Source organism: Syngnathus typhle, linkage group LG4 (genome assembly GCF_033458585.1).
Source record: "Syngnathus typhle isolate RoL2023-S1 ecotype Sweden linkage group LG4, RoL_Styp_1.0, whole genome shotgun sequence".
NCBI classification, from domain to species: domain Eukaryota; kingdom Metazoa; phylum Chordata; class Actinopteri; order Syngnathiformes; family Syngnathidae; genus Syngnathus; species Syngnathus typhle.
The window spans coordinates 16,176,406-16,189,248 of NC_083741.1; the positions used below are offsets into that span (position 1 = coordinate 16,176,406).

Below are 12,843 nucleotides of genomic sequence, written 5' to 3' on the forward strand. Positions count from 1 at the left end.
CCGCGTTTTGCAGCGTGTTAACCAATCACAGAAGACTTTAGTAGCTGCGACAAATGAAAGTTGCTCTTGTTGCGGTGTGACAGCAGCTTCAGAATAACAAATGCATGGTCTGATCGTTGAAGCTGTCAGTTTATCCAGGTGAGCCAACCGACATTTACTACGGTTCATTCAGTGGTGAATTTTCTTTCCCCCCTCTAATTTAGTAGCAACCAGTAATTATTAAACTCTTTGTGAATGCTCCTGTTGTGTCGTATGACCTTGTCGACCCATGCATGTCTTCTGACTATTCTGCAGCGCTCGGCACATCCAGAATAAAACATTTTGGATTTGTAGATTTTATTCCTGCTCAAGTGACAGTTTGAAAAGAGGTTTTAACTATTGCATATCATGCATATATGAATTTTAACCATTAGATACGCAACCACCTTGTGTCTAAACATGTGGGCACTTTATCCCCTTCAGGACCCAGCTATTCACTGTATCACATCCATAAGTTAATATCTGATATACCTATGTATAAGTATGGAAAAGTATGTAAAATCAGCTATTTCTGGACATCTGAATATATTTCTAATAATATTTCAACTGCAATATTTCTCATTTAATCATTTTGGAAGTTCAGAATATTAGGAACGTATTATTGTAAAGTCTCCTAGAAAGTACAACACATCATTATGATTAGACCTGATCTATTTTCTCTCGCTGTCATCAAGAATAAATCTGGCAGAATTTAGGTTTATTTATAAAATGAGTATTTATGAGGCTGTATAGTGTGCTGGTTATCAAATTTTGATTGTTTTACTTGGAGCAGGTCCATGCTCAACTAAGAATTAATACCATTGCTAATTTATTTGTAAAGAATGGTCTATTGATTTAGCTTTTGCATTGGATCCTCTTTGATACTGCTTGTGGAAGTGAATAATCTGTCCTATTAAAGTGCAGTTTTAATTTGTAACTCAAATTACAAAATGTTCATTGGCGATAACGTGCACACCTTTAAACTTGAAGTCAAGTCAAAATTTTCTTAACAAGGGATAGGCTCCAGTACACCCGTGATCCTTGCGAGAATAAACCGGTTCCGAAAATAAATTGATGGATATGTTTGACGGGCCTCCACTAGTCTATACACCACATTTTGATTAATATTCCATTTGTGAAATGCAAATGTGAACTCCACCTGTTTTTATCCATCTCAGCATGTGGCCATTTTTCACTTTCTGGTGACTGAAAATGAAATCCCAGTTACTCAGGTCATAACCAATCAGTTTTTAGGCTAGTGGGGTTGCAGTGACCATAATATTGTAAAGAAAGTATTTGACATGACTTCCTCTTCAAGAACTTGGTGTCATACCAGGCAATACCAATCATTGGTGTGGGCAATAAGGTGGGTTTCCTTGGTATGATGACCACTTTTAACACAGATTAAGTGACAAGTGATGAGCGTAATCTTTAAGACAGCTGAAGAATAGCTTTGTGTGTCAAATTGAGGCCACAGGCAACATAAGATCACAGGATACTGTAAGGCTCCAGAGGAAACTATTGCCCAACTGCTCACTTTATAAGCGCTCTCAGCAAAGGCAGCCCCGCTGTTTTGACAGCGACACTGAGATTTATACGTCCTGACAGAGGGCCAAGGGAATATATCATGACTGACGACACTAGCCCCATTTGAGTCGAATAAGATGCTCTAACTGACCTGCTTCTCAGCAGGAGGAAGGCCCACTTGCAGTTCAACATGCAGGAATATGAATTTAGAGCTGTAGGACTCCATCAAGCCTCAATCAGTTGCTGAAAGACCAAATGTTAGAATAGAATGTACAGTACAGATAATTTTTCTGAATCTCTTGATTCCCATTCCAACCACCTTGGGTGTCGTGGTGAAAGGACTGCGGTTTTATTGTGCAAAAATAACATTTTTCCATGTGTCCTTGGTACATGTGTGTGTTTATTTTGTTGTTAGTATTATCCAGGGGCTGTATCTGATTGCACTATATAATGGTAGTAGTCATAACATGTCAGACTTTTCCTGGTTCTACTGTTTTGGTTTCTTCACTCTATCTTTGCAATTTACTTGAGGTTTTTGTGTCCGAAGAATGCAAGATTATCATCAACATGCACCATATTTGTGTTAGTAACCATGGAAGGAAACAAATATTCCAAACACAAAAGAGTGCTACTATGTAGTACCTTCTAATTTAGCTTTAAGTGTTGACCTCTTCATATCATCCGAATATCTTTAACTCTCTGTAGATATTTAATTAACTGCGGAAACCACATTTATTTTGATACATTTGTGGGAAAAGGGAAATCCTCTTTGGAAAAGCCAAGATTTGTGTTGTGGTTGGGTTATCTGTCATTCGCTAGTGTTAAAATATCATAGTCTTTGTCAGGAGCAGGTCATAGCAAAACATAGACGCCTTTGTCAATGTGATCCAACACTAGATAAGATCTATCCGCTCTCTCAGCACCAGGCCACCAGCCATATATATATGCTTGCGTCAATACAATAAGGCTTAGTGGCTACTTTTTCCATTCAGTGTAATTGGCTGGGGACTCTGTCAAATCACACTTCCTTTCAGTTCATAGCAGTTGTATTCATATCACTTGGCTATTATTTGCTCTGGCTTGACCCATTGATTGTGGGTTTAAACCCTCGGCTCCTCAAATAGTAGCCTCGCTCAGCTGTTTCACGGCTGTGTTGCTGTTAGCGACAATGAAAAGAGCAATATGGAGATCAGTGGTTTCAATTAAGCCTTGAATACAAGGCATACCTAGAAGAGATGGGGGTTGGACCAACAACTCTGCGACTGTGACTTTCGCATCTGTCACTCTCCGTCCAGCCAGGTGTCTGTGTCTAAATCAGCAGGATTAACTCCGATTGCACCGATAGTAGAAACAGACCCCCCTCACTGCCAAACCACCTCCCTTTTATTGTTCACATTAAGATCAAATTAAGCTTTGCGCAATAGGACTAAAGCCCCACCCTCTTCTGCCTTCTGCTGCCCAGAGGAAGACATCAGAGGTGCGATTGGTTGCCTCTCTGATGCTCCCTGCTCCTCCAGACTCCCTTCCATCTGGGATCCTCAGGGAGAAGAATATCTGACAAGGGGCTTGTAAGCCTCTTAGCCCCCCTGTTGCCTGGCTCTCGCTCAGCCCATGTTTCCCTAATTTAGTTGTGTAAGGAGTCCAGCGCTAGGCCCTTGTGTGCTGTTTGGATTGAGATTGTCTTTGTGGCTCTAATAGACTGGCCATGTATATCAATTAACACTACTCAGCCAATGGCAGGTTCCAGTCCCTGGAGATCAGTAGCTGTAATTCCTATTGGAATATTTCCTCATGGCCCCAATAATGTCCAAATTAAATCACCATTTTAAATTAATAGTTGTGTATGGAGGGGTGTTAGGGTCACACTGAGAGTAAATAAGTAATACTCGAAAAATGAAATAATGGAAATACAATATTACATGGCAATTGGTTCTTTTGTTGGGATTGTGTACTCATTTACCAGCATTAATAAACTGATAATATATGGCACATGTCTTAAAGAGCCTTCTGTCTTCTTTATCGTTACTATTTTAACAGTGACATTTATAGTCATTTTAATGACTTTTAAGGATGGAACATGTTAGCTGTAAGCTGTTGGTGTAATTTTTCATCACTGCAAGTTACCTCATTTTCTAAGACACGGCACAATTAGACATGTCAGTGCATATCACTTCCACTTCATTGTCACTTACGTCATAGTGACATTCAAAATGTCAGCTCAGGTGACACGTATGCCTTATTGTGTCCTTCACTCACTTTTGACAGTTGGATGGATGGACGCGATGTAATCAACATTCATTGCATTTGATTTACATGTGTCATTTGTCTTCTTTGAGTTACTTGTGTTTCTTTGCTAAGAGGATCACAGAGTTAAACACACAATGAGGTGTTGTCACCGACTGCTATTCAGCTATTCATTTGGGATCCCCTTCTTTTCTGCGCTGTGGTACTGTGCCATGACTGTGGGAGACCATTGGCCACAGATGGTTCTGCAGAGAGGGCTGTGCTGACTTTCTTTGTTTTCCCATGAACGTGTTTAGCGTGTAATCCTGGATTAGCGGGGAGACTTTGTGTTAATTTACAGCTGTAAATCAGTATTCGATTAAAGTCGGAGCTGACACATACGTGCTGGGTATTAAAGGGCAAGACAGTGTGGCTTTGCTGACTCTAGGGAATCTGAGGTAATAGAGGTCCACGTCACATCTCTGCGATGGCCACCTTGTGATGCATCCCAAAGGAGTTACTGCAACTCCTATGTACACATCATATGAGCCACGTAGGTAATGTTATTGTGTGTGTACATTCACACCACATGCGTGCACGCATGGCACACACTATCAATGACAGGGTGCCTCAGAAAACCAGGCGGCTGCATATGGACTCTCTTGATATCAACCACTGGCTGTGTGATCTTGTTATGCAAAGTCCCTTAATCCCCACCTATGCTGAATGCACACTGAAATGGAGGAGGAGTGGTTACAGGGGGGGGGCGTCACACACTGATATGAAGGTAGCTGTACGGCAGTCGTGTTACTGTAGCAAAAACATTTTTGGTCCTCATCCTAGCAAGAGAAAGAGGTCATGTGAGATCGTGTCTGAGGGTGTGTTATGCAAGTGCCATGAGGCACCAAGTTGACAAAGATGGAGGTTCATAGAAAAAAAAATCACCCCTTATTGAGGACTTGTGTGGAAAAACCTGATGGGCCCTGACCTCAACTCCATATCCATTTAGGTTGAAATGGAACTGGAAAATGAATACTGGGCACCAGGCCCTTTCATCCATCAACAAAGACCTTTGACCTAAAATAAATAATTCAAGATTCAAGATTCAAGAGTTTTTTATTCGCCATGTTTGAGCGTGCCAAACAAGGAATTTGACTTCGGTAGAAACACACCCTCTGTTCAACATTTAGGTGACTAACAACATTCAGGACATGTGAATAATGGCAGAAACAGTGTAGACAAATTCAAAAAGGTGTGAGGAGCAGGATGTTATTGCACAGTAATGTCTCTGAGACTCTATGAGTGGTGTGAGTTCATCAGAGCAACAGCCTGGGCAACAAAAAATCCAGCAAACCAAAAATTTACTAGGGACAAAGTGGAGAATATCTTCAGGTGTAATTTATAACTGAAAGCTGAATTGGTGGAATGAAGTTGGCATGAATGAGACAGCATTGTGTCTGTTTTGTGTGCGTGTATGTCCGAATATTTGAGTGGGGGTTATGGGATTACGGGTAACACCTTTGGCAGGGCTGGGAGAGCCACCTGACGCTCGGTCTGTCGGGAGCCTGGGGAGAAAGTGGGGTGGCGGTGGCCGAGCAGAGAAGAAATTGGGGGTCTAATCCCTGTCCATCTATGGGAAGTCATTCCCTGAGCTCTGAGGATTTGGGGCTTTGGTTTCCGCTCTGCTTGCTTTGGTTAATAATACCCTGGGAGGGGACGAAGACACAAGGGAACGAGACAGAAGGAGTCAGGGTGATGGAGAAAAAAAGATTTCTTTACCCTGTGGTGAACTGGCAGGACAGCGGCCTGAGCTGAAATTGTTTGAAGAGGAGACAAAGCTTAAAGCCAAGCTGTGGCCGGTCTTTTCTGTTTTATCTGTTGGGAGAGGTGGAGTGTATATCCACTGTGCAGGACTTGTGTACAAATGCTCTTTGCCCTCTGTCCGTGCAGCAGCTTGAGGAAAAGTCAATACGCTAAGTGTGACTGAGGTGTTTGCCCACAAGCCACATATATCTTGTGTGTGTGTTTGTGTCAGTGTTTTTCAGGACACACTGATGGCACCTTGTGTTTCTATGTTCCTGAGAGAAGCCGATAACTGCTCTAAACATTACTAGCGATGGTGTGACGGTCATGGTGCAGAGGTGCTTTGTGTGCAAGTGTCACAGCTTCTGTGTTTTGTCCATCACCTGAGCTCAAGGTGTTGATTGGTCTGTCATACAACGGGTCAAGGTTCGGGGCAGTTTTGTGGTGTGAACTGACTTCTGAGAATGAAACACCAGGGAACGTGTGCCATCTTAGCTAACTGTGACAACCTTTTCTACACCCTTAAGAAATTAAGCCCCAAATGGCTTGTGGCTTTAGAAAGTCGAGATAAGCGTGACGTAACGCGGACTTAAGGCTGTTTATGCTACAACGTCTTTTGCTGGAAATGGTTAAAAGAGCTGGAAATGGTTAAAAAAATTGTTAGTTTTGTAATTTTCACAATGGCATTTTGAAAGTTAAAAAGTGGACATCTGAGTGTGATACCGTTTTACAGTTCTGGAAGAAATAAGACAACATATTAGGGAACATTTTTTTTCTAGGCTATCACCGTCAAAACAAAAACTGTCAACCATTGGGCTTGTGCGTACTGCGTAGTGTTAAAAACTCAAAAGAGAATCTATTTAGTCTTTACTTGATTGTTGCCACCATGTTTCTGTAACTTTTGACACCTAAGAAATTGCACCCATACTTTGTAGGTGGAGATGATCCGCCGTGTGCTCGGGAAGACCTTGGGGTTTGTAGGCTACACCATCCAGTATGGCTGCATTGCACATTGCACCTTCGAGTACATCGGAGAGATTGTGGTGGTTTGTATAATACAGCAACAACGTCAACAATGTTGTCATGTGCGCAGGCATGTTAACTGTTGTTGTTTTGCAGTGCTCCGGCCCATCAATGGAGCCTACCATTGTCAACAAAGATGTTGTTTTCTCAGAGCGAGTGACACGGCATCTTTGGAAAATACAAAAGTGGGTAGCAGTCTTACACTATGCATGTACATTTAGCAAATTTGTGCTGAATAACTTTAGCAAGATTGTTAGAAAATGAATTGATGAAATGTACTCATGTCTTATCTCATATCAGAAAAACAAATCCTAAATGACTTTGTATGTTTTCTTCCAGGGGTGATATTGTGATTGCGAAAAGCCTATTTGACCCCAATATGAATATTTGTAAAAGAGTAATTGGGTTGGAAGGTGACAAAGTCTGCACGAGTGGTCCCTCAGATCTTTTTAACACCCACACATTTGTAAGTATATCGACATTATTTCATGTATTTGTAAAAATATGGTTGTAATTATATGAAACCGATCTCTACATCATGGAAAAACTTTACCTTTTTCTTTGTGTACTCCAACCTCTGTAATTGTTCATGTTTCAGCGTCACGGGCCAATTTTGTGTTATTGGTCAAAGTGTCCGCTTTTGACAACAGCTATGTTCTGTCAGTGAGAAGGCCAGAAAGTGAGCAGAGGCTCTGTTGGTGAAACGACTGTCATTGCTTTTCTATTACTGATCTCCCCAACACCCACAGCTCAGGCCTGCAATCTCTCTGAAGCCTGCTAGAGTTAGTGCCAGCTGAATGGTCAGACTGATGGGTGGGTGGAGGTGTGTGTACGTGTGTGTATGCGTGTGCGCGTGTTTATGTATGTACATTGTTCTGTAAACCAAATATTGCATTTATATTGCATAGCTTTGAATTTATCGTGCTTTATGGATAAAGGGGCATCTGGCCTGGATCAAGTCATGTTTAGTATATGGAATGGGCAAGTGGCTTGCTGTTGGTTTAGCGTCACTGAAACGTACAGAGAATTTAAATTGCATTCGGCGTCCTCCTTGCATTTTATTTCATGTTTTCAGAATGAAGCAGCATGCTCAGCTGCTTTCAGGTTTTGGTCAATTTGAATTTAACACCTGAAGGATGGCTAAAATATAGTGTAGCTTTCAGATTTTAGCATATGTCCTCACTCTTTCCCTTTGATCACTGATTCATATTAAATACATTCCTTAACTACTCTTTAACGAGATGATATTCCCTCTGTATCATAAAGTCTTTATTTTGGTGTATTGCTTCGCCTGTACTGTCTCTGATGCAGCAGCTCAGATTTAAAATTTTAAGAGACCAAAAGGCCATTGTTCAAATAAAGGTTTGGCCTTCCTTCAGGGTGACATAAAGATGATGAGCACGAGTGTATGTGTGCAATGATGTTAGGCATTATGGGACCTGTAAAGATGAGTTTCACAAGGCGGTCGCTGTCATCGCCTCTTTTTTTGCACAGACAGGCTGGCATGTCGTCTCCATCCTGAGAGATCCAACTGCAGGCTAATTGCTCTGTCACCTTTTTAGAAATGATCTCTGTGTCTGAGCTATTGTGTCAAAACAATGACACTTGATCCCTAATATTACTGCACACAGGGAAAGAGAGAGAGGAGGACAGGCTGGTGAAGTGACAGAAAGATTAACCCCCCTCCCTCCATACGATGCCTTCTATGCACTTTAGAATGACAGAGCAAGATAGTGAAAGATGAACTCTGGCTCCATGCATGTATTTAATTTGGCACCTCAATCATGTTAACATAATGAGCACGGTAATAATGTGGACATTTAACAAAATACGCCCACTCACTGAGAGGAGCTCCACTTTCAGTCCTCGACAGGTACACAAATGCTTCCTATCAATTCAGCGTGTACGACAGCGGGCTGGATGCTGCTGTCCATCATGCCACACATGCCGGCAACGTATTTGACTGTACTCATTATTACAAGTCAGGTTATTCTATTGTCGCTGTAAAGCACAACAAAGTTCATTGCCTAAAATTACACCTCCATCTTTTCTTTTCTTGTAAAATGAGAGAAGAATGGATAAAATAATATTAGGATGCCATATGTGGCCCACTGGTGTCTATTTGTGGCCCCTGAACTTGTCACGAATATTTGTCAAGTCAAGTCAAGTCAAGTTTATTTGTATAGCCCTAAATCACAAGCAGTCTCAAAGGGCTTCACATAGACAGAAATTGACAATTATTCTCAAAGCATCCCCTGATCTTAAGCTCCCAAAAGGGCAAGGAAAAACTTAAAAACCCCTAGCAGGGGGAAAATGAGAAACCTTGAGAAGGGACCACAGATGGAAGGATCCCCCTTTCAGGATCAATTTGGGTTCGGTCGGCACATGCATAACGGTGATCTGGCTTCAAGTGGCATTTTGACATAAAGACAGCTCCACTTACCTGAAGTAGCAACTTCTAGCAAATTCCTCCACTATGCTGCCTGTTACACGGCCACTTAGAGTTAACTGCTTTGAGTACAACTTTCACTTTTGTTTTTGGAGAAGTTTGCGTATTGACACTGTGGTAGCTGAAGGAACGAAAATGGGGTCTTTTTTTTTTTTTATTCTATTCATTTTAATCATTGTCAAAACGGGAATGGTATCTAATTGTAGTTCTTATTTTTGTTTTAAATAAGAAAAGGACATTGTGTTGGTTTTTTGTTGTTGTTGTTTTCTTTTCTTGAAAGTCACACCTCTTAATGGCCTTAACCTCACCAAGTGGTTTGGCTCAGTTAGATACAGTACTGATTTTACTATTATATTCCCATTGTATAGGATATGGCCCCAGTTTCACTTTTCAGCACCCATTTGATTGGGTGTTGCTTGCATTGCATATTACCACTTACACCCAGTGGTGGCGCTGCAACAGTGCTGCGATTAACTACAGAAGAAACTATTTAAGATAAAAATACTTGGGTAGAAATACTTTCTTCTGCCCCTAAAATCTGTCGCACTCTCATAATCCTGCATAACTTTTATGCTTCCTCGTGCTTCAAAGCCTTGAATTTCTTTAGCAATGGGACATAATGCTAAAATGTTTATTCCACCTCACCTTAGTGAGTTGTAGTTTTATAGAACCAGGAGTTGAGTGGAAACAAGGTTCTGGCTTGTCAGATGACAAACGACGTTCAGTCTTTTGCCTTTGCTTGAGAGCCGGCATATGTTACCATGTTAATGAGGTGTAATGGTGGGAATCCAGCATGCTGACATATGCTTCTCCGATGACTCCTTTAATGATATTCATTTGCGTCAACGTTATTCACCGAGTTGTTTACCCCATGTTAGGTCAACACATCAGTGCCTCGAGATTATGTCACGTCATCTGTCTCAATTATGAAAAATGAAACAAAACAAACCATCGCCTCTGTCGGATGGACAATCAGATCGGCCGAGTGGTGCCGGTGAAGGAATCAGTGTTGTTTAGCTTTACCCGTGCTATCATTCCAGAGCACATTTGCCATTAAAAAGTTCGGCAACGCCAAAATAGACTTGCCGATTGTGATGCCCATTATGACGATATAATGTGTTGTTGATCCTGTCTGCACATATAGGGGGGACAGCGCACTTAATTAGGGCCTTGACAAGCCTACTCTCCTAAAGTGATGAGATTAATCATAATTGGTGTCATTGTGAATTAGATCCTGCTTGGATGACCACCCCACTGGCAGGTCGGACCGCGGTGGAGACCCTTGGACACTGCTGCTAGCAGTAGTTTAAAACTCACTCTCTCTCTCGCTCTCTCTCCCCCTCTCTCCCCCTCCCACTCTCTTTCTCGCTCTCTTGCACTCTCTCCCCCACTCTCTCTCTCTGCCCAGCTAACTCAAGCCACTCTCCTGCTTTGAGGGGTGCAAATCTCAGCCAACAGACTAATGACCCCCGTTTGAAGTTTTCCTAAATCCTACTCCGACCCTGCCCGTTACCCATGACCTCTCTCCTAATAAAGTATGGGGTTAAAGAGGGACTGGCAGATTGACGTTAAGATGAGGGACTGATCGCTGAAGCAACTCACCAGAAGGGTAGTGTAGCGGGTGTGTCCGGAGGTCAGGGAGATATTGATTTTTGTTTTTGTTTTTTACAAAAAAACAGAAATCACGTTATACTGTATATATTCACTGGTTTTGCCCTGTATTTAGGCATCTGCTGTATGTTTTTAGGTGCCAAAAGGTCATGTATGGCTAGAGGGCGATAACCTCACGAACTCTACTGACTCCAGGAGCTATGGCCCAGTTCCCTATGCCCTCATTCGAGGGCGTGTTTGCTTGAAGGTAATGCGGAATCATGGTGTCATATACAGTGTGTGCTGTACATTTAAATGCCATATACAGGGCTAGAAAAAATTATCAGTTTATGCCAAGAAATGGCATGCGAACAAATTCTCTGCCTAATAGCAAGATTGCCAAAGTCAGTTATGAATTTGACCTTTGCAGATTATCATGACCCGGATGATTAAGAGTAGACAAAAAGGAAAGGAAAATAATTTTTAGCAAGCATTTTAGTCGATATTGTACTGCAAGCAATTCTGCTATCAAGCTAACAAAATCTTTGTTGGGGGATTCAACGAAAGTGAAATGTTTGTTATTTTCTGTAAATTTCTATCTGTGCCCAAATTCTATCCTTCAAGTCATCTTATTTTTCTTTGAGTTGTTTAAAATATTTATCCTCTAAATGTGTCAGACTCACTAATATGAGATGCAATTTAAATTTTAAATACAATGGTTATAGTTTTAGTCTGCTATTGATTTTATTTGAGGGTTTTTTCAAGCCACAATGGCCATTTTAAGCCCCCTTAGAAGATATGAGTCAGTTGGAAGTTCAAAGCAAGTGTGTCCGATTGACCAAAGCCTGGACAACATATTGTCTAGCTTTCCATTCTGCTATGTTGTCATGTCACTGGATGTCATACCAACCACGACCCCGGAAACGGGTCAGCCAACCTTCTGTCCATCTGATTGGACAGCGGCACTCCACTGGAGGGCTTACTGAGACAGCTGATGAAATAACAAGATCTTGCTTAAAGTCTCACACGTCATTAAGTGCCATATTAACAAACGCGTCAAGCAACTTGTAATGATAATAAGTTTCCCATTGAATATTTTTTCTTCTCTTTGCCCCAAACAGATCTGGCCCCCAGATGCTTTTGGAAGCCTTAGTGAAAGTCCAACCAGACGGATCGTTAAAGATCAGGATGATGGTGGTTCACATTGACATGACTTTCTCTCATTTTTAAATAAATTTCTAAAAGAAAAAAACATATTGTGTGGTAAGTAATTTTTGTCATTTTTTTACTGTACTGACTACTTAACCAGGTAGTTGTTAATATTTATTTACTTTCTTTCTTTTTTTCCACATACATCACTAATTACTGTGAATTGATTTTCACTTCTGTAATATTAAATACAATCTTAGAGTGTTTACCTCTGTTTGGGTATATCATCCAAAGTATTAAAGCTTTACATGCGGACAATGAATTAAAAATCATGAGGGAATTCATGCATTCTGGTTTACTGTTGATGTAAAACAGCTTTTAAAATGCAATTTAACTATATTTTCATTTTAGATGCCATTATCCTGGAGAATGAACTATTCATTTCATGTTTACCCTTTCTTAGAGTGGCCAAACAAAAGCCCCATTGTTTAATTATTTGTTAGGCTACTGAGGCAAATGGAAATATGTATGTGTATAACATTTGCCATTCAAGCATACAATATTAATAAGCACTTAGTGAGGACTTTGTTCATCACTGAATAGAACAATATAAAAAAAAACATCTGAGGTTCACTGAGTACATTAGCATTTTTATTTTATTTATTTATTTTTTTTAAATCTGCGGTAAGTTAATAATTCTTTGGATTTATTTCGCTGAGTGTATGTGCATCATTATTTGCTTCTGTGTTTTCTATTAAGTTACCAGAAGTATTTAATGTTGCTATATCACTCTTATCTTACGTCAGTGTTTTCTGAAAATTGGTTTATTGGACTAATTCAGGTTCAACATTCAGCAGGAGCTGACTGAAGAGTTTCTGAACATTAACAAAAAAAAAAAAAAAAACCCTTCATGTTCTGATAAAATAATGCATTCATCAGTCTGCTGACTGCTGCAAAATGTTTTTGCTGTACTGCTACTGTCATTTCTTAAAGGCCCTACTGCTCTTCAGAGTACATTCACATAGTGAGCTGCTGAAGCTCAGCTGGTCAGTCTCCAAGGC

General features: G+C 40.8%; 1 protein-coding gene across 3 annotated transcripts; it reads left to right on the plus strand.

Annotated features, from left to right (window-relative positions):
* The first annotated feature begins 47 nt into the window (after window positions 1-47).
* On the plus strand, window positions 48-12,461 carry immp1l (inner mitochondrial membrane peptidase subunit 1). 3 transcript variants are annotated; one of them, XM_061277393.1, is made up of 6 exons: window positions 48-138; window positions 6,507-6,614; window positions 6,691-6,779; window positions 6,934-7,060; window positions 10,791-10,901; window positions 11,755-12,461. In XM_061277393.1, the coding sequence occupies exons 2-6, from the start codon at window positions 6,513-6,515 to the stop codon at window positions 11,839-11,841; spliced, it is 516 nt and encodes a 171-aa protein (XP_061133377.1). In that variant the 5' UTR covers window positions 48-138; window positions 6,507-6,512; the 3' UTR covers window positions 11,842-12,461. The 3 variants fall into 3 exon arrangements, with proteins under 3 accessions (XP_061133377.1, XP_061133376.1, XP_061133378.1); XM_061277392.1 differs by having other exon boundaries at window positions 6,507-6,617; window positions 11,755-12,016; XM_061277394.1 differs by lacking the exon at window positions 48-138 and having other exon boundaries at window positions 6,510-6,617; window positions 11,755-12,442.
* Window positions 12,462-12,843: the final 382 nt, after the last annotated feature.

What these genes read in the sequence shown, in the direction of transcription:
- immp1l (XM_061277392.1), top strand. Translation starts at nt 6,513, where the DNA reads ATGATCCGCCGTGTGCTCGGGAAGACCTTGGGGTTTGTAGGCTACACC. An exon ending in CATCTTTGGAAAATACAAAA is followed by an intron (nt 6,780 to 6,933) that starts GTGGGTAGCAGT and finishes GTTTTCTTCCAG; the next exon opens with GGGTGATATTGTGATTGCGA. An exon ending in TTTTTAACACCCACACATTT is followed by an intron (nt 7,061 to 10,790) that starts GTAAGTATATCG and finishes GTATGTTTTTAG; the next exon opens with GTGCCAAAAGGTCATGTATG.